The sequence below is a fragment of the Zalophus californianus genome, chromosome 4 (genome assembly GCF_009762305.2).
Source record: "Zalophus californianus isolate mZalCal1 chromosome 4, mZalCal1.pri.v2, whole genome shotgun sequence".
Taxonomy (NCBI): domain Eukaryota; kingdom Metazoa; phylum Chordata; class Mammalia; order Carnivora; family Otariidae; genus Zalophus; species Zalophus californianus.
In genome coordinates this window covers 15263236-15285420 of record NC_045598.1, presented here as the reverse complement: position 1 = coordinate 15285420, position 22185 = coordinate 15263236, and the positions used below count along the sequence as shown (strand labels likewise).

Sequence of the window (22185 nt, the reverse complement as noted above, 5' to 3'; positions counted from 1 at the left end):
GAATATTGTGCAGCTAATACATGAATGAGATAGAACTGTGTGATAACCTGGAGAGATTTTCATAATAAATTAAGGAAAAATAAAGCATTTTGCAAAATAACTTTAGTATGACTCCATTTTTCTATTTAAAATAAACATGTATTTGATTATGATTATTTGTATGAGTCATTAAGGGGTAGCCAACTGTATACCAAAGAGTGTTAATGTTGTTTACCTCAGGCCACTAGAATTAGTTACTTGGGGAAGGGGGTTATTACCTTTATATTTGTTTCAATTGATACTTTTGTCATTTAAAAAAGGAAAATAGATTAAAAAGCAACAACAGGAAGAAAAAAAAGCCCTTGGAGTCCCATTACTTGGATGTACAGATACATATTTCTTTTCATAAATGGAAGAATACTATACAAGCTATTTCATAGTCTTTAAAAAATACTATCATTTTTTAGCAGGTTTATAATAGATACATGGGTATACTTATGTTTTAATTTTTCTAAAAAACCACCGGGTCCATTTTAACACCTTTAAAATAAAGTTAACATGTATATATTTAAAGTCTTGTATCAATTTTGACGTCTGTATATATGCTCATGAAATTATTACTACCATCAAGGTAATAAACATAATTATCACCCCAAAAAGTTTCCTCCTACCTCTTTATAAATCCCTCTGAGCTGCAGTACCCTCACTCCATTCCAAAGGCAAGCATTGATCTGCTTTCTGTCATTATAGATTTATTAGAATGTCATATAAATGAAATGAGAAAGCATAAACTGATCTGGCTTTTTTACTCAATAGATCTGTCCATATTGTTGCATATGTTAGTAGCTCATAAAAATTACTGATATACTATGGATGTACCACAATTTGTTCACCTATTGGTGGATATTAGAGTTGTTTCCAATTTGGAGCTCTTAGAGCAAAGTTCTGTGAACATCTGTGTACAAGTCTTTTTATGGATATATTTTGTCATTTCTCTTGAGTAAATACATAAGAGTGAGATGGCTTGGTTCCATGTAAATGTATGTTTTAAGCTTTGAATTAACTGCAAACCATTTTCCAGATATTTTTGCCATTTTACATCCCCACCAGCATTGTGTGAGAATTCAGGCTGTCCTGTCTCTGTTGAATTTTCTTAATACCTTTTCCCAAAATGTGTTATATATATTATATGTGGGTCTATTTCTGGATTCTCTATTTTTCCATTGATCTAGTTGTCTTTCTTGATGCCAGTACCACACTGTCATGATTTCTAAGGCTTGTAATAATTCTTGTAATGAGATAGTATTAAGTCCTCTAACTTTATTCTTCTTTTTCAAAATTGTTTTGGCCATTCTAGGTCTTTCGCTTTTTTATGGCAATTTAATTTAATTTAATTTAATTTTTTGCATTTTTATTAAGTTTTTTATCTTAATTCCAGTACAGTTAACTATGTTAGTTTTAGAATCAGTTTTCTCTACAAATATTTTCTACAAAAAAGCCTGTTGGTTGGGGCTCCTGGCTAACTCAGTTGGTAGAGCATGTACTCTTGATGTCGTTTAAGTCCCGTGTTGGGCATAGAGCATATATTAAAAAAAAAAAAAAAAAGCCTATGGGAATTTGATTGGGTTTGTGTTGAATACTATAGATAGAATTGACATCTTACAATATCGAATCTTCTGACCCATGAACACAGCATATTTTCACAATTTGTCTTCTTTAATTCCCTCAGCAATGTTTTGAAGGTTTTAATGTACAAGTCTTTTTTAATTTTGTCAAATTTATATCTTTAGATGCTGTTATAGATGGTATTTTTCCTTTCAATTTTTAATTTTTCATTACTAGTATATGGAAGTACAATAGAGGTTTTTTTTTCCAGTCTGTTATATTGCAGTCTTGCTAAAATTCATTTACTAGTTTTATTAGCATTTTTTTATAGAGATTTCTTTGGATTTTCTATGTAAGTGCTTTTGTCATTCCTGAACAAAGACAAGTGAAGTAGAATTTTATTTCTTTTTCTTACTGCCCTAGCTTAGTACCTTCAGTATAATATTGACTGGAAATGATGAAAGTAAACATTCTTGGTTCCAATCTCAGAAAGAAAGCATTCAATCTTTTACCATTAAGTACGGTGTTAGCTGTAGGTTTTTGAATTGTCTGGTCAAGGAAATTCTTTTTTATTCCTAATTTTTTGAGAGATTCATTATTTCAATCAGGGATAGAAATTGGATTTTATTGAATGTTTTTCTTAAACATTTTGAGACGGTCATGGTTTCTTTTGTTAACTGCTTGCTTTATATTACTTGATATTTAAATAATAGACCAACTTTGCTTTCCTGAAATAAAATTTGTCTCTGAGGTAGGTTTTATTTGTTTGTTTTTACATTATTGAATTTGGTTTGCTACAATTTAAGTTTTTTTTGCATCTTAAGTTCATGAGGGATATTGGCTTGTGGTTTTCTGATAATTTTCATATTTGGGCATCTGGGTAATGTTGACCTCATAGAATGAGTTGGTAAGTAGTCCCTACTATTAAGTATTCTAGAAAAGTTTGTATAGAATTGATACTATTTCTTTCTCAAATGATTAGTAGAACTGACTGATGAAGCCATGGGAAAAATAGGTCCCATAATGAGAAGAAAATGAGTCAAAACTGATTTGTAATTGACAAAGCTGTTAGAATTAGCAGACAAAATAGTTATTAAGTACAGTTATTATAACTGCATTTCACATGTTCAAAAAGTAGTGACATCCATGACCTAATTAGAGAAACATAATTGATAGAAATAGTAGATAGAAATTAGTAAGGCTATAGAAGAATTCAGTAGCACAGTCAACCAACTTGACCTAATTGACACAAAATACTCAACAGATACATGAGTGCAATTGTCAAATTTACCAAGATTGACCGTATTGTGACTTATAAACAAGTTTTAATTTCAGAGGATTCAAATCAAAGCAGGTATGTTCTCTGACCACAATGCAATTAAATTGGAAATCAGTAAGATAAACATCTCTGGAAAATCCCCCAAATATTCAGAAACTAAATTCTGTATAACCCAAGGGTAAAAGAGGAAATCAAAGGGAAATTATAAAGTATTTTCAGTTGCATGGAAATAAAACCCAAATAAAAATTTGTGCTTGTATTCATTTCCTCTTGCTGCTGTAACAAATCACCATAAACCCGGTGACTGAAAACAACACAAATTTATTATGTCACAGTTTGGGAGGTCAGAAGTCCAGAATCAGTTTCATTGGACTAAACTTGAGGTAGCAACAAAAATGTATTTTTTGGGAGAGAATCTGTTCCCTTGCTTTTTCCATCTTTTAGAGACTACCTACTTTGCCCTGGGCTCTGGCCTTTCCTTCCTGTTCAAAGCCAGCACCATAACATCTTCAGATGTCTCTGATTCTCTTGCTTCCCTCCCAATTGTATGGACCCTTTTGATCACATTGGGCCTGCTAGGTTAATTCAGAATAAGAGTCTCCCTCCCTTGGGGCGCATGGGTGGCTCAGATGGCTGAGTGTCTGCCTTTGGCTCGGGTCATGGTCCCGGGGTCCTGGGATCAAGCCCCACATTGGGCTCCTGGCTCGGTGGGGAGCCTGCTTCTCCCTCTCCCTTTGCCTCTCTCCCTGCTCATGCTCGCTCTCTCTCTATCTCTGTGTCTCAAATGAATAAATAAAATCTTTAAAAAAAGTTAATTAAAAAAAAAGAGTCTCCCTCCCTTGAGATCCCTTAAGTTAATCACATCTGCAAGGTCACTTTTGTCAAGTAAGGTAGCCTATTACAAGGGTGCAGGGATTGGGACATGGACATCTTTGGCAGTACATTGTTCTGCGTACCACTCTGCTAATGTAGTATTTAGGTGGCAGTTTAGACCTCTGAATGCACATATTTAGATATATGTGGTGGCTCAGTCATTAAGCGTCTGCCTTCGGCTCAGGTCATGATCTCAGGGTCCTGGGATCGAGCCCCGTATCAGGCTCCCTGCTAGGCGGGAAGCCTGCTTCTCCCTCTCCCACTCCCCCTGCTTGTGCTCTCTCTCACTGTGTCTCTTTCTCTGTCAAATAAATAAATACAATCTTAAAAAAAAAAAGAAAAATGGTCTCAAGTTAGTGATCTCAGCCTCCATGTGAAGAAACTGTTCAAATAAATTATGTAAGATGAATAAAATCTGAGATCTGTAAAACATGGTGACTATAGTTGACAGCACCATTCTGTGTAATGGAAATTTGCAAAGAGAAAAGAACTTAAATGTTCTTACCACCCCCCCAAATATATATGAGATGATAGATGTGTTAATGAACTAGGTGGAGGGAGTCTTTGCACAATGTGTGCATATATCAGATCACCACAATGTGTACTCTAAATGTCTTATTATTTTATGTGTCACTTATACCTCAACAAAGCTGAGATTTTTTTTAAAAAAAGAACAAATTAAACCCAACGGAAATAATAAAGATAATAGGGGAAATTTAAAAAATAGAAAACAAAACACTTAGGAAAAAAGACGAATACAATGAAAAATGTAATTATTGAGAACATTAAAAGTATTAACAAACCAAAATAAAAAAAAAAAGAACAAACCAACAGGTTGACTCTTACCTTCACAATGTGTAGTGTTAAAGCTGGAAGTAAAAAAAATTTTTCAACTTTACATTTTTATTTTAATTCCGGTTAGTTAGCGTACAATGTTATATTAGTTTCAGATGTACAACGTAGTGATTCAACATGGAAGTAAAAATTTTTTTGTTAAAGATGTATGTTTTTGGTGGAATTCTGTCTAGAATCCTCATTTTGTTTTCTTTTTTGGTTCCAGCGCTAGACCCTGAGCAGACTAGTTTATACTATTTAACCTTATGTGAAGAAGTCATAGAGTATTTTAACATACGATGAGAAGCATAATCAACACGCCATCCATACATTTCAAATAGTAACTCCTGAAAAGATGCTGGAAAACAATGACAGACTTACTCCTTAGTGTTTCTTTAGGTTGACATCTCTCAGTGACCCATCAGTCTTACTTATCACCATTCTTAGTTTTTCTAGTTCATGTACATCTCCATTGTAAAAACTTACCTTCTCTCAACTGGGTTTTTTCTTTGCTCTGCCCCAGGTTCTTAGAAAAATCATCAAATTTTCCTAGGTTCTCATAAGGATCTATGGAAGAACAAAAAGATTAGGATCCCCAGCCTCAAGAAACTTTAGATAAAATTCTTGAATATATTGTAATTGGTATGATATAATGCCAACTTCTAGGAATTAAAAACCAGGATCTTAAAAAGAGAAATAACATGTGAAAAAATGATAGGAAAGAGACGAGATTAGAACTGGGTCTTAAGTGTGGGAACTCTGATTGGAAGCTCCATTATTGGAACATTCTACTCTTTATATACAACTCTGTGACAATGTAAGGAGGCCCTTCCCTTACCAGTAGTGAAGTATCTATTCTTAATAAGTCTTCATAGTGTTGTGTCTCTTCAGTCCAGAGACTCAGACTCTGGACGCACTCATCTTAAATCTTAGAGCTAAAGAGTTCATGTTATATTCCAAAAGAATAGAAAACTAGAAGGAACACGTTTTATAATTCAGGGTCTCTTATCTGGGTATTATGTGGCCACAAGATCTTCAGCTGATTCGTGCCATTTAGGCACTCCTAGACCATCTCATTCTTGTTACTGGATCATGGGGAAAAAATGAAAACCTCCTGCCAAACCAGAAAATGCTCTTCACAAATACAGGAAAGAAAGAAAATAGTTTTATTATTGAATAAGCACTAAGTGAACATTACATGCAACTCACTAATGAGATTACAGACAGAAGGAAATCTCACGCTTTCGTAAAGCCAGGCAAATACAATTCATTACATACATGTTTATACATGTACATTCATTACATGTGTGTACATACATGTTCTCAATATAATTTGTCCTCATGTAGCAAGACTATACCAGCACCATTGCTGCTGTATCTAGTTCCCTGGAAATTCTCCTTGTAGTTGGGGTGTCCATCTGTGTTAGTCATTTGCCTTTATCCAGAGGAGAAATTAAACTTTGCATATGTTTATGATAAGCAGGTGGTTGCCTGGAGGAAACTCCTATGATTACAAGAAGAGATGGCTCCCAGACTCTTTTTTTTTTTTTTTAAGATTTTATTTATTTATTTGACAGAGAGAGACACAGCAAGAGAGGGAACGCGGGGAGTGGAAGGGGGAGAAGCAGGCTTCCCGCCAAGCAGGGAGCCCGATGTGGGGCTTGATCCCAGGACCCTGTGATGGAGCCCGATGTGGGGCTCGATCCCAGGACTCTGGGATCATGACCTGAGCCGGAGGCAGACGCTTAACGACTGAGCCACTCAGGCGTCCCTGGCTCCCAGACTCTTAAGAAAGTCTTTCCTGAGTTATAAAGCTGCCAAGAGTCTTCTTTAGCATTTAAAAAGATTTACACATATATCAGATGGATAGAGGAAGGATTTACAATTACAAGCTTTCTCTAGGCAAAGATCTAAGAAAAGGGGAAGCAGAAGAGGTCTTTTCCCTTTTTGGCACCAGAAAAAAAAATGAAATTTTATTAACCCTTAATAGTTTACTGGGCACTTACTTGACTACTGAAGAAATAAATAATAAAGAAGAAGTGATCTAGTAAAGAGAAGCAAGTTTACCAACATGGTATCTTCAGTAAAAGTTGTTTTCAGATTTATATTGCATAGCTAGTGGAATATGTTGGGACTAAAAGTTTACCTCTCCTATGTAATTACCTCTTTCACATTCTTTTAATCTCTGTGGAATGATGATGCTTCCACTTTCTGGTGTAAAACAAATGCTGTTGAAGAGCTCCATGAGTTCTCCAAGTCCACTGTAGATCAAAAACCATATGTAAAATTCTAACATCTTTGGTAAGATTAACAGTTTGTTTTTTTTTTTTTAGATTTTATTTATTTGTCAGAGAGAGAGTGCGCACAAGCAGAGGGAGTGGCAAACAGAGGGACAAGCACACTCCCCGCTGTGCAAGGAGCCTAATGCAGGGCTGATTCCCAGGACCCTGGGATCATGACCTGAGCCGAAGGCAGACACTTAGCTGACTGAGCAACCCAGGCGTCCTGAAAAGAGAAGATTAACAGTTCTTAAAATTTATTTCAGTAGTATTTTTATAAAGAGCGGTCCTAAAATCTAGAACAAAATACCTCCACTTCAGTCATATAAGATAAAACAAGATTGAAACAATTAGTAAAAATCAGTTTTAAAAGCTTCACTCTTTCATTTCTTCAAATTTTAAATTGTTACAAATATTGAAGAACAGAGGAAATCCCATTGTTCAAATATCGTAGTCTGAGTCTTAACATTAAACTTTTCCTCATTTCTTTCCAGACTTTACGTAAGTATTTTACATGGTTAATAAATGTAATACAGGTATAATTCTTTATGTTGCCTTTTCTCTTTTTTAACCTAATCTATTTTTAAGCCCTTAGCCTACTCTAACTAGCCCAAAGCCAAATCTTTGCTACTAGAAGCAGCTCATAAAAATCTTTGCTGCGACTTGGTCCTGGTCAGTTGATTGACACTTCAGCCGTGTAGTTCCATCTTACGGTGGACTTCCTACAGACCAGTCAGGAAGTTTTTCTTTCTTCCTACTTATTTTTGACTAAAGTGACTTAATAAAAGTCATGTACATCTAACCCTTTTATAGTTCTTTACTGCCTGTTATTTTATCTTTCATGATTTACTTTCTTTCAAATACCAACCTGTGAACTTTTCTTTTCCTCCCTTAACAAAAATGTAGTAGATTGAACATACAGGGATTTTGACTAAGTTGATTTGTTAGGGCAGTTCCTATGGAAAGATCAAAACTATAAAGGTTTACATTCTTGTTTGCAGTTCAGTTTTAGAAAAACAAAGATTAGGGGCGCCTGGGTGGCTCAGTCGTTAAGCGTCTGCCTTCGGCTCAGGTCATGGTCCCAGGGTCCTGGGATCGAGCCCCGCATCGGGCTCCCTGCTCAGCGGGAAGCCTGCTTCTCCTCTCCCACTCTCCCTGCTTGTGTTCCCTCTCTCTCACTCTGTCTCTCTGTCAAATAAATAAATAAATCTTTAAAAAATAAAAAAAGATTATAAAAATATATAGTGTACATATTACTTGTGTTTTTTAAATGCTGGCAAGAAATTCAGCCAAAATATTCACAATATCTCAGAGATAAGATATTTTTTCCAACTTTATATCTGTCTAAATTTTATAAGTGTTCCTCAATGGGCATATCTTACTTTTATGATTAGAAAAAAATACATGTGTGGCACCTGGCTGGCTCCGTTGGTAGAATGTGTGACTCTTGATTTCTGAGTCATGAGTTCAAGCCCAGCGTTGGGTGTGAAGCCTACTGTAAAAGTTAAAAATTAAAAGAGAAAGGTTATAAATGTTTTTCTTATAAAACCCTGCATTTTGGAAAATATTTAAGGAAGCTAACCATTTCCATCCTTTTATACTAAATTTCTACCCTCCAAGCTCCCCCTCCCCAGTTTGGGGAATTTTTCTATGTCTTAAGGTGAATGATAGTCTGTGTATATATAGGAATTGTGACTGGCAGGACTAGGAGAAGAAAGAATAATCTAGATACAGAAATAGCATTGTGGGGGCACCTGTATGGCTCAGTCGTTAAGCGTCTGCCTTCGGCTTAGGTCATGGTCCCAGGGTCCTGGGATCGAGCCCCGCATCGGGCTCCCTGCTCAGCGGGAAGCCTGCTTCTCCCTCTCCCACTCCCCCTGCTTGTGTTCCTTCTCTAGCTGTGTCTCTCTCTGTCAAATAAATAAATAAAATCTTTAAAAAAAAATAAAAGTGTCTGCCTTCAGCTCAGGTCATGATCCCAGGGTCCAGGGATTGAGCCCCACATCAGACTCCCTGCTCAGCGGGGAGCCTGCTTCTCCCTCTCCCACTCCCCCCTGCTGTGTTCCCTCTCTCACTGTGTCTTTCTCTGTCAGATAAATAAATAAATCTTTTTTTAAATAAAAAAAAGAAAAATAGCATTATGCTAGTGATAGGAGGCATGTGTGTCATTCTTCCACTTATTATACACTATTTCTGACATCTCTTAGAGTCAGGAGTTCAGATTAGTAACCAGGGCTTAACTACTTGGACTTTCTTTAGCCCTTATACGCCTGCAAAGAAGAGGCAGTGTACGTTCTAGATCATGTTTTACACACCATAGCTCTTCAGGATGCATTCTGCCTCTGTCTCTTAGCTGCTATTGATTCTTCTTATGTGATCTACCATTTTACATAATAGTTTTTCTCAGTATTCTAATTACGTCAGGCTTCAGGGAAGACTGTGCAAAATTACATGGGTTTAATAAAATTCAGTCAACTTACGAATCTTCTCTATTAGCCCCCCTTCTCCAAGCCCAGCACTTACCTCCTGAGTTGCACAGGGTTAGTTGTTAGCTTTTAATTTGCAAGATTAAAAGCTTGACTCCAATAGAGGTCATATAAAAAGTAAATGAAAAACAAGGGACTCCTCTACTTACAGGAATGACTTGTCAGGCCTTTACCAGATGTCATTAAAATGTATTGCATTGTGCTTTCTTTTTTAAAAGAGTCGTTACCAGTTACAATAGTTTTGATAGGGCACAATTTTCTGGAGTCTGTGTTCCATTCCAGGGGGGAGAGTTGAAAATGGGAACATTTCTAACTTGATACAGTCTTAGCATAAATTCTAAAACCTCTGTCAGAGAAAAGACAAAGAATCTTCTAAAACCCAATCATTAAACTTCTCTGTGTCCCCAGCATTTTTCTGAATTTATATATTAGTCATTTCCTAACAAGAGCATTCAAGGAAAACATCATTTTTCTGCCAATAATGTAAAAATTTGCAGAAGTCTTGAAATCATAGTATTGCTTTTTTGTTTATGTTTCCTTATTTTGTATTTTAAAGTAGTAGAAATTAAATGTGCCTATAGGAGTTGCGTTTTTATGAGGGGTAGGGGAAGCTGCTTTAGGTATCTCTAAATTCAGATAATTATGAATCTCATACAGAGATTGTCCCTTGTCCTGTGGTGCTTTCATTCAAGACAAGGGGGAAAGAATCCGTGTCTTTGTCTTGGGGTGTCCGTATTACATCTTTCACATAGAGCTGCTATTATTTCTTTAGTCAGCAAATTTAAGTGCCCACTTTGTGTAAGGAACTCTGCTTGGCATGGTGTATGGTGCCTTAAAGAATATTTTCAGTAGAAGAATAACCCAGTCAGATCAGTTATTTGTAAAGGCCATTCATCAGTATTGTATATGATGCCTTAAAGTAAGAATCAGAGACAGTTAAGAGACCATCTTATAGTAACATCAGTGCGGTAATATGGGCCTAATCTAAGGTATAGGCATTGGGAATGGACTGGAAAAGAAAGAACAAATCTGAGACAGTGTCTTAAATGTAATTCTCTTATTCTAGCTAATTCAGGATTAATTGTCCTGTAAATCAGAGTTGATGTCTCTGTCTTCCTCCCCACTCTTCCCTCCTCCCCACTATAGCACACCCAAAGTTTAGTGCACCTCTCCTTCAGTAATGGTAGGAGAGGGGATGTATATCCAAATCTCTTCAGACACTAGGTATGTATGTATCTGTGTTCAGGTTTTCAAAATTTTGTATATCTCCTAAGGAAGTGTGTGTTTTCTCTTACTTCATTTTGTGAATTACTGCTTTAAATCAGAACTTTAAATAGCCCCTTAAACAGAGTAACAATTTCTGCTGCATAAGTAGCTCTTTTTTAAAAAGCATGTTATGTTGTCCATGGAAGAAATTTTGTTTTTGTTTTTATGGTTTTCGGTTGTGGGTACGGTTGATATATTCTTGAAAAATAAAGTTTATCCACATCTTTGGTTTTTGTTGTTTAGAGGAAACCACTCCTGAGTGTATATTTGATATGAAAGAATCCTCCAGAAAGTGGTCTTCCCCTTTTCTATGAATGGAATTTAGAGCTAAATTTATGCATATATGAAATAAAATTTAAAATAAAATGTACGTGTTTCCTAAGCTCTAACTCTTAAAAAGAGTTCTGCTGTGGAATCAGAATTAATCACATTTTGGAGAGATGCACATAAAACAGACTGGTTATATAAAATCAGAAGATCCATAAAAAATGAAAAGAGACCACTACGTACATACATACATACACACACACACACACACACACACACACACACACACACACACACACACACACACACACACACACACACATGAATATACATATTCAATAGAAGACTGTGAAGCGGTAGAAAATTTAAACCCATGCATGGTTACCACAATTTTAATTCCATACTTTGGGAAAATAGTTTACTTTGAGTAGGTCACCAAAGAAGAATAACAGTGGTCAAATGTTTTCTTGTTCATTAGGGTCTGTGAGGGGAAGGATTTAAAAAAAAAAAAAAAAATTGAGGTGTGTGTAACAAAGGAAATTTACAAGGGTATTTTTTATGATGTTGCAGTAATTTTGAGAAGAATGTTAAATGTTTCCTTTTCCTTGTTCCCCAGAACAGTGTAAGTGTTCATATTCTGCTGTTCTTCTGAAAAAGAGTAGGCTGTCCAGAGAGATTAGTTCGTTTTGCTTAATGAGTGATCTTATATTTCTGTAGGGAAATAGTACAGGGTACCTTCAGCTTTGTGTTTATTCACTTTTGATAATGTCTCTATTTGTTAAGTGGCCTTTCTTTGACTCTTCTCCCTACCCATCTGCCTGTCATACCTTCTCTCTGTTGACTCATGCGTTAACTTCTATAGGATCCTTTTAAAATATTCTATTTGCTATCTGATGTTTAGTCTTTAAATTGTACATCCAAATGTTGAATGATTTTGTGGAATTTGCAAGCCAAATGAATAAAAATCCTTTGTAGGCTTAATTTCCCGTCTAGAACTTCTGATACAATATAATCAGTAAAAATTAGGTTATCTTTCTTTTCTCCCCAGCTGTATGAACGACTAGACTGATAATATTGATCTGAAATGAGAACTGAATGTTGTAGAAGTGCTGCCTAGCTAATGAAATCTTAGAGTGTTCTTTTATTGTCTAGAAAGCTTTAAAAAACAGAAGCTGGAATTTGATATTTTTTGTAGCTTAAAGGAACCTTAGATATCACCTAATCTCACTCCCCTCTTTATAGTTAAATATGCAGGTGCCTGAGAAGTGTGAGTTGCTTTAGATCACATAATTAATTAATAATAGAAGCAGACCCAAGTCTAGAATTGGCTGGTGGGCCAATTTCTTGTATAGATACCACATACTGAATTATGTGTCCTAACCATGAAATAGGAGGAACCTAGGACACTGGTTGGAAGGCTGTATGTGCTGATGTGAACAGTCTGTGCCTAAGACATGTGCCAGTGCAATCTCTGGGCCACAACCACACAGTTGTTCACTTCATCATTCAGCTGTTTCTTCCATATGGGTGAAGCCCTCTTGGGTTCTGCTAAATTTGAATACAGGTATCATTTTAGACTCGGTATTTGCAAACATGACTTTGCAGTCGGAAGTAATGGCCCTGATCTTGTATTTCAGCTCAGACAGCTGTAATTGCACCAAAGATGTGGAAGAAACCAAAAGACCGGACCCGAACCACTGAAGAGGTGTTAGAGGCAGAAGTGGAGGTAAGGGGCAAAGTAAATCTCTTTAGCTTATCTTCAGAGTAGTGGTGCCATTTCCTAAGACACGTGTGGGTTTATATCTCTTTTTTGAGGTACTGTTTTTCAAACAAAACGTGATATGTCAAGCTCAGTCTGATTGTTTTGGTCCACCTACAGAATTTTAAAAAGATTTTTGATACCATATTCAATTTCATCAGATTCTTGTCTCTCTTTCAAAATTCCTCTTCTAAAATGGCGAAACTAAGTTACTGCTTAATTTTTGGTTAATCCCCCAACCCCCTCAATTGAATTTTTCCTTCTGTTAGCTAGATGGAAAAACTACTCTGGTAAAGAAAAATGGAAAGTTTTTTCAAATAGTAGCAGTGGTGGTTGGTAGAAATCATCAAGTACATTTTAGGGAAATTCATCTTTTAACTGCATCCCAGTAACATAACTTTTCACATATGATTTGTCTGTTTGAACTAAACCATGCCAGATTTTGCTGTAGGTTACAGCACGACAGGAGACCATGTAAAGAAGAAACAAGGGTAGAGTTACTCCTAAGGAGTGTCCTATCAGTTTCATAGTCTATAATCTCAGTATCCTTAGTGCTATGTTCTGAAGTTTATAAATGAAGGGTAATCTAAAAAATATGTATGTTGCTTTTTTCTTTTTGAACTCTTAACGTCTACTTTATTAAAATAATTTTTATTAGATACATAAGATGATAACATTAGAATATACAGAATATTTTAAAGTGACTTTAAATGCATTTATTTCAAAAGGCTTTTCTCTCTAGTTTTAATTCTTACCCTTTCCAAGCAGTTCACAGTACCCCTTTGTTACTTCCCCATCCTGTCACTGCTCTTACATGGTGCTCTACTGATGTCACAGTTAGTCCCATAGCAACCACTAAAATGTTTCATGGAAGTGATTTCATTGTGGTTATCACGGGGTAAGAATTGGCAGGAAGTTATAGAGGTGCAAATAGTTGCTGCACTTGTCTTGCAGCTGAACAAGAAAATGTTGCTCCTACAGAGAATAAAATACCTTCCAGAGGGAGGGGAATCTCATACATTCCTGGTATGGCTGTAAGAGCTTCGTAAACTGGTTTCTCTTTTGATTCCGCTATTTTTTATTCATTTTCTTCTGTCATACTTCTTATTCCTTTGCTAGATTTCTAAGCATTATTGAATATTAAATGGGTAGGCCGCCACTGCTGCAAATATTCATCCTCTTCTTTAGGTCAGGGGTTGGCCAACATTTCCTGTAACAATTTCTCCGCTCTGTTGCTATAGCCCAAACACCGCCATAGACAGTGTGTAAATGAATGATTGTGACTATATTCCAGTAAAACTTCATTGATGGACATTGAAATTTGAATTTCATATAATATTCATGTGTCATAAAATATTCTTCTTTGGAATTTTTTCAGTGACTACAAATGCAGAAACCGTGCTTACCTTGCACACTGTACAGAAATGGGATGAGTGAGATTTGGCCCATGAGCCATAGTTGGCTAAAACCTGCTTCAGATTGTTATTCTTCATACATGAGAACTCCTTTGACTTATTCTGAATCAATCACTTTTTTCTTAACCTTATAGTTTAAAAGTATAATAAAAAAGAATTTGTTTACACACAGACCTTTTTTTCCCCCCAGAAATCCAATTTCTCGTCTTTCCTATAGTTGAACATTTACTAGAGTAGTTTAGTATATACTGGGTGTTATTATCTTTTTTTCACTGATCCTCAGGCTCTCCTTTTCTTACTAGATTTTTCACAGCCTTTAAAACAATGTGTTTCGGATATTAGCATATTTTAGGTTATATATTAGGTTATTATATCATTGCAAATATTTTATCAAATTCTATAAATTATAGCCTAGAAGGGTAACGTGCAGGGTGATTCATTTTAAAATTGCTGGTCAAGGCATCTTAAAATTTGTTTTAAAATTTTAGGATATTTCATCAGTTATTACACACATAGTTGTCTGGTCTGACTTTCTGGCACTTTAAAAACTCATGAGTTGAATAGGCAGTTTTATCAACTAAATTCTTTTTTTAACAGCTTCCTATAAAAGTTTAACCTTTGACAGTCCAGCCAATAAGGTATTTTCTTTAATCTGGTTTTCTTAGTAAACAGTTTAGGAACTGTTAGACAGTTACAAACTAGTTTAATAGAGTGTCATCCAGCTAAAAGAAAAATAATCATCATAAATACTTAGTGCAGCTAATTTTGTGATTCCCTTGAAAAATATCCTTCTAACAGTGTTCCTCAGACACCTCAGTGATTTTGTGTTCTCTAAATTATGGTTTGTTGTTTATGGAACCAAGTTTCTTTATACTTCTTTTTCCAGTTAGAAATTAACTTTCCAGGTAATACATTCTCTAGTTATATCCAGTAGATTTTATTTTGCTGATTTTAGGTACAGAGAAGAGGGCCTGATACATTTTTTCTCCAAAATAATACTTTATTTTATAAGCTCTGAAAAAAGAGCTCCCTATGATTGTATAATGTAGTTATGCTGCTCTTGAATAAGTTTAAGTACCATCGACAGACTGTGATGCCAAATTATTTTTTTTTAAAGGTTTTATTTATTTTTTGACAGCGAGATAGGGAACGCAGGCAGGGGGAGTGGGAGAGGGAGAAGCAGGCTCCCCACCAAGCAGGGAGCCCTGATGCAGGGCTTGATCCCAGGGGATCATGACCCAAGCCGAAGGCAGATGCTTAATAACTAAGCCACCCAGGCGCCCCTCTCATGCCAAATTATTAAAGATCTTGATGATCTATACTTAATTAGAAGGTGTCATTGCAAGGTCATTATAAGTAAGACTACAATAGAATAGAATAAGAAAAAGTAAGGTTGTTGATTCGTGATTCAACCTTGGGGGATCTGTTTTTTCTCAGACTTTAAAAGATGCTCACTCTGTGCCATGTTTTAAAAAGAAATTATTTCAGCCTTTATTTTCTTGAAATTTTTATGTCTGTCTTGCTTTTGATGGTTTCCATACTGTGTTTTCCTGTTGGGCGAGTAGAGAAAGCACATGTGCACACAGAGGGATGTGTGTGTGTGTGTGTGTGTGTGTGTGTGTGTGTGTGTGTGTGTTTTCAAGTTTGTGTTTGCATAAACTTTTTGTTTTCATTATGGAAGCAGGTCCTAAAAACCATCTGTTTCTTTTGACAGCATTTAAAAATTTTGTCTTTTCCCCATGATCTGATGTATGTTAGAAGAAAATTGACTAGTAGTATACCTGTTATAATATTTTACTTATGTAAGAAAGTAGGATTTGTAACTTTAATTTTTTGAAAAAACAATTTTATGAATCAATTGGGGTAACCACTTGCTTGTGTATATGACGTTCTTTTATACAATCCTCTGTTGAATGAGTTCAACAGAGCCTCTATTTTTTGCTCTCCTAGCATGAATTTTTCACTTAGAATGTCTGTTTCCTCTGAATGCTTCTTGCAAAGGCTTGTTTTTTTAGAGTGCTTACCCTTAATGGTAAAGGAAGACATAAAGTTCATGGAGAAGTGCCTCAGGGAATTTTGATGGTTCAAATATGGTCCTCAAGAAATTTTTTTTTAAAGATTTTATTTAATTATTTAGAGAGAGAGTACATGCAGGGTAGGGTCAGAGGGATATAGAGAAGAGAATCCCAAGCAGACTCTGCGCGGAGCAAGAAGCCTGTTGTGGGGCTTCATCCCAAGACCCTGAGATCATGATCTGAGCTAAAACCAAGAGTCAGATGCGCAACCAACTGAGCCACCCAGGCGCCCCAAGAAATTGATTTTTGTTTGATATATATGAAACTTATTGTGGTCAAAAATCATCTGGTGAATAACTTCAATTCTATTTTGCTTTTTAAAAATAGGGTGCATCAGCAGCACCTTGGTGACCCAGTCGGTTAAGCATCCTCTCTTGATTTTGGCTCAGGTTGTGATCTCAGGGTCTTAAGATCCAGCCCCGCATCAGGCTTTGTGCTCAGCATGGAGTCTGCTTGAGATTCTCTACCTCTGCCCCTGCCACTTGTGTGCTCGCTCTCTCTCAAAAATAAATAAAAATAAATATTTAAAAAATAAAAATAAGATGCACTTATTTTTTTTTTGAGGAAGAACCCAGATTTCTTCCTCCGTAGAGGAATATATGCCAAGCACTTTTTTTTATATAATTTGAATAAGGTTACAACCACAGAGACTTCTAAGAACCAATAAACAAAGTAGATTTTAATTAACAAGTGGCCTCCTTGTAAAATGAGAGATGATCAACTTTGCAGGACCTAGATACTTTATTCATCAAACTCTCCATTTAGCAGCAACAGGAATACAAAAAAATACCTTCTAATGTTTCTTTTTATAAATTTGCTGAGCCCTAGTGGCAAGGGTAGGAGTGCTTGATTTAGATTTCTGACTAGGACTCTTTCATGTCCAACAAGTGCAAGGATTAACAGTTCTTTCCATTCGAACCTTTGGTACTTTTAGATTTCATTAGTCATGTTAAAGCATTTCAGTAGCCATGTGACTTGCCTTCTCTATGCCAAGAGATGAAGTGAGAAAAGTGTTTTAAATAAACTTAGCATTCTAGTACCATATGCTGAACACAGACATCCTTTTTTTGAGTGACATGTTTTCCTGTGCCTTTTGAGGGGATAGGTGTACGTTTACATGCATATTTACATGGCAAAAATCATGTAACCTCTGTGTTCACTTATGCTTTAGCCAAAAGCTGAAGAGGAGCTTTCAGATGACAAAGTACTTGAATCTGAACAGGATAAAATGAGCCAAGGGTTTCATCCTGGAAGAGACCCCTCTGACCTAAAAAAAGTAAAAACTGTGGAGGAAAATGAAGAAGAAGCTGAGCCTGTACGTAATGGTGCTGAAAGTATTTCTGAGGGTGAAGGAATAGATGCTAATTCAGGCTCCACTGATAGTTCTGGTGAAGGGGTGACATTCCCATTCAAACCAGGTAAGTGTATCCCTGCCTTCCTGTGCATGCCTTTCCTTCTCACCTTCTCTCTGTTATAATCTTACAGCAATGTTGTCTCCTTGCAGAGAAATACTGCATGGAAGATAAGAGGCTCATCACAGTGTAATATTTACAGAATAGATTAACAGGCATTACTTAGTGACTAGCAAATCCTGGGAGTTCTCTGTGGGCGGAAGTGATATCTGATGCTAGTATTCTGCTTTTACTGGCAGAGCAGCTGGCAGAGGATATCAGTCAGTGCTAGGCTGGTGGAATTCTACAAGAGGAATTTACTTTTATTTAGTTTAATTGAAAGGGCTGTTTCAGTGCTCCTTTGTGCTCATCATTTCACAAGCCTTAATCACTTACGCTTACTACATGTAATACACTGACATTTTTTACTCTGTTCTCTTCTTCTTTTTTTTTTTTACTCTATTCTTTTAAAAATGTTGGGTTATAGGGTGCCTGGCTGTCTCTGTCGGTAGAGCATGTGACTCTTGATCTTGGGGTTGTGAGTTCAAGCCCCATGTTGGGCCTGGAGCCTACCTAAAGGGAAGAAAAGAAAAAAAAAATTTTAAATTTTGGTTGTAACTCCCTAATTTCACAGCAGAAATTTGTTGACAGAAATCACTGTGTAGAACTGAACTACAATCATCAGAAGCAGTGTGACTAGCTTATTAAGCACATGCAGTATGAGAAGTGTCCTGTGAAATACATGATAAGCCTCAGAGGCTCTTTCATCTTTAGGCACCGTCAAGTCCATTAAAGTCTATCCCAATCCTATGTAAACCCATGTTTAACTTTGAGATTTTCGGAGTGATTTGGCATGACGTGGGGAAAGATGGTTCATTTGATCGAAAGTTTGGGGTGGGTACAACGTTTTTCTTAGTTTGCCAAATCTGAGTGACTTCTGTGTCAGATTGGGTTTGAAAGTAGAATATCAGACATCAACAATAATCTTAGACAAAAATTGGTGACATACAACCAACATTTTTAAAAATGGAGAATAAAAAATTGTCAGTGCGTTACAGGAGCAAGGGTAAATATTGTTTTAAGAAACTTTTATTTCTTTTATTTAAATTTGTATTTGTTCTGAGTTATATTTGGTCATTATATTTCTTATTGTGAGTTGTAGTAAGAAATGTTTGAAAGTCACTGATTGGTACCGCCTTAATAAAATGATCTTTTCACTACTAGTAAACTGCTGCCAGTGGGCTTTATGAAATTGAAGGGCTATGCTATAGTAACAGTTTTTTTTTAAATTTTAGGACTCAATATACTAGAATTACTTCTAAAGATCTAGGCTTGTATCATATCATGAAGCACTTGTGGCTACCACCAGTCCTTTAGGAGATTGAGACATTATTGTCATTTATCGAACTATGTCAGTGTTTGTGTGTGTGTGTGTGTGTGTGTGTGTGTGTGTGTGTGTGTGTGTGTTGTTTGTTTGTTGAGTAAGCTTTATGCCCAACATGAGGCTCAAACGCATGACTCTGAGTCCCATGCTCTACTGACTGAGCCACCCAGGTGCCCCCTGTCAGTTATGTTTTTATCCTTTAGTTTGGCAAGGAAAAAGTACCCAACCATAAGCCCCAACTATATTGAACAATTAAACTGTAATATACCCTCACAGTAATTGGAAAAACAATTTAAAATTTATTTATTTTTAAAGATTTTATTTATTTATTTCACGGAATGATAGAGCACAAGTAGGCAGAGCGGCAGGCAGAGGGAGGAGAAGCAGGCTCCCCGCTCAGTGGGGAGCCCGATGCGGGGCTCGATCCCAGGACTTTGGGATCATGACCTGAGCTGAAGGCAGATGCTTAACTGACTGAGCCTCCCAGGCTTCCCAACAATTTAAAATTTAGATCCCAATAAACTGCCTGCCTTTTAATGAATATGGTAAGACAATAAGGATTTGGTTGAAAATATCTGCAGTGTTCTCACAGACCATCATGAGTCTATCACCTACATATTAAGAATCACTAATATAAAAAAGGACCCACAGTACTATCATGAAGTGATCTGGGGGCCTGGTTTTGATAAGAGTTTTGTTAATTAAAAGAAAAATACTGTGACATGCTTTCCTTACCCAACAAAAATTTCAAGAAATTTTCCAACTTTATATAATGAGATTAGGACTGTGAGAAATGATAGCTATAACAATAGTCATAGTAGCAAAGTGAGTGTTATGGCAAAAAACTAATTTACAATTAATATTGAAAATATTACTACTGATGGGAATAAAAATAGTGCCACTGCTATGGAAAACAGTATGGGGGTTCCTCAAACAATTAAAAAGAGACACCATATGACCCAGTAATTCTACTTTTGGGTATTTACCCAGCGAAAACAAAAACAAATTTGAAAAGATAATATGCACCCCTGTGTTTATTGCAGCATTATTTCCAATAGTCAAGATATGTAAGCAACCTAAGGGTCCACTGATAGATGAAAGGATAATGAAGATAAGTGTATATATGTGTGTATGTGCATGCATGGTGTACACACACACGGTGGAATATTACCCAGCCATAAAAAAAGAATGAAATCTGACCATTTGCAACAGTGTGGAGGTATCTAGAGGGTATTATGCTTAGTGAAATAAATCAGACAGAAAAAGACCAATACCATATGATTTCACTGATAGTGGAACCTAAAAAACAAACAGAAAAACAGAAACAGACTGATAAATACAGAGGACAGTCTGTGATTGCCAGAGGATAGGTAGATGGGGGTGGGCAGAAAAGGTAAACAGATTAAGAGGGTCAGACTTTCAGTTACAAAATAAATAAGTTATAGGGATGAAAAGTACAGCATAGGGAGTATAGCCAATAATACTGTAATAATTTTATATGGTGACAGATGGTTAACTACACTTACCATGGTGAGTGAGCCTTTTGTAAGGTATATAATTGTCAAGTCACTATCTTGTATACCTGAAACTAATACAATATTTTGAGTCAACTATACTTCAAAAATAAAATAAACCATACTCAGGGGGAAAATTATATATAGCTGCTTAGCCTTTCAGAATCTTACAGAAATTATTTGTATTTGTTTTGTGTCCTTTTGCCTTTTTTCCCCTCCAAAATAACATTTCCGGGTGAACAACCGAAGTATTCTTCTTTTACGTGAAACCAAAGAGTATTATAGATTCCTTATTTCTGAGGTATTTAAAGGCTTGGTAGTTTATTTAATGAGTATTAGTACATGTTTCTGGCCAAAGGCTGCTTAATGTGTATATTAAGTGGTTTCTGTAGCAATTTCAGATTACTATCCAAAGGTATTCAGAAGGGATAAAGGAACATAAGACAGTTTAAAATTTTTACATGACATTTTCTGACAGTAACTCAGTGTTTGCTTTGTGTTTTAGTCTATGACAGGGTAAAGTAAATATCGGAATCTAGTTTGTACTCTTACCTGGTTATCCATATAATGACCCTATAGAAACTTGTCTGTCTACATCCCTTTTTCTAGATTCCTGGAAGCCTGCTGATACTGAAGGCAAGAAGCAATATGACAGGGAGTTTTTGCTGGACTTCCAGTTCATGCCAGCCTGTATACAGAAACCAGAGGGCCTGCCTCCCATCAGTGATGTGGTTCTTGACAAAGTAAGCTGTATACGCAGAGAAAGCTCTGTCTTTCTATAGGGTACTGGTTTCAATTATCAGTACAAATATCTGAAGTATAAACAATTTTTAGGAATTGTTAGACTAAATGTGCTTGAATTAAAATATGTTTAAGTATTAGAGTTTTCCTACATATTGTTGGATTTGGGGTTTATTGTAGATTACTGTAACTTTGGGGTTTGGCCCATATTTGAGTGGTAACGAGTTAAAATTCATTAATTCCCTGCTTGTTATTGCTATTGCCTAGTGATGTGGTGAAAAATGTGTGTCTGCTGGGCCAATATGGCTAAAGTGATATGGAGCTCTTTATTCACTGTTCTAAAATTTCAGTATGGAATAGAATGACATTGAGGACAGGTCAGATGCCTAAGAGTGTATTTGGCAAATCAAACTTAAGTGGTAATCAAATAATACATAATAAATAATGTTGTATTTAAAAATTTCCCTAATACATACTTATAGTGATTACTTTTCAGTTTTGGCAAATAAATAGGCACCTTTTCTCTTTACATCTGATCTTAATGGTGCATACAGGAGATTAGTACAGTGTTTATTTTGTCTTTATTAAATAAAAAGAGTAGAGTCAGATGTGTATCTGCCCAAGTAATTTTGTGTATATCAATGATGGACCAGTGATGATGACCAAGCTTAAAATATTTTTGTTTTGAAGAGAAAATATTAATCCTTATTGAAGTGTAGAGGGTAACTCTCTTTCAGAATGAGATCTACCTCTTTTTGAGATTTCCAGCAGCTCCTTATTCAGACCGTATGTGTATTATTTTCCTCTTTTATAGCAACAGGGTTTCTTATTTCTCTTGGTATCGAAGTCTTCTCTCTTAGGTACTAATGTGGCAGTGCTGATTTGAGACTACTTTAAGAGGGTAGGTTTTACATACACTAAATCAGATTATCCTCTAGAAAATATTTCTTTCTTGTCTGCCTACCTTATTGGTTTCTGACTTCAAACCAATTTTTAGTTGATTTCTCCCTGAGCTACTTCACTTTGTTTCATATACAG

General features: G+C 36.0%; 1 protein-coding gene across 13 annotated transcripts in view; it reads left to right on the top strand.

Annotated features, from left to right (window-relative positions):
- Nucleotides 1–22185, top strand: part of EIF4G3 (eukaryotic translation initiation factor 4 gamma 3) — a 337040-nt gene that overhangs the window by 240986 nt on the left and 73869 nt on the right. For 12 of the 13 annotated variants that reach the window (XM_035727265.1, XM_035727264.1, XM_035727263.1 and 9 more), the window contains 3 exons: nucleotides 12506–12594; nucleotides 17289–17535; nucleotides 21016–21149. In XM_035727265.1, coding sequence (XP_035583158.1) covers nucleotides 12506–12594; nucleotides 17289–17535; nucleotides 21016–21149 — 470 coding nt within the window. Of the gene's footprint in view, nucleotides 1–12505; nucleotides 12595–17288; nucleotides 17536–21015; nucleotides 21150–22185 lie in introns of those variants that run through there. The other variant, XR_004820035.1, reaches the window with a different exon arrangement.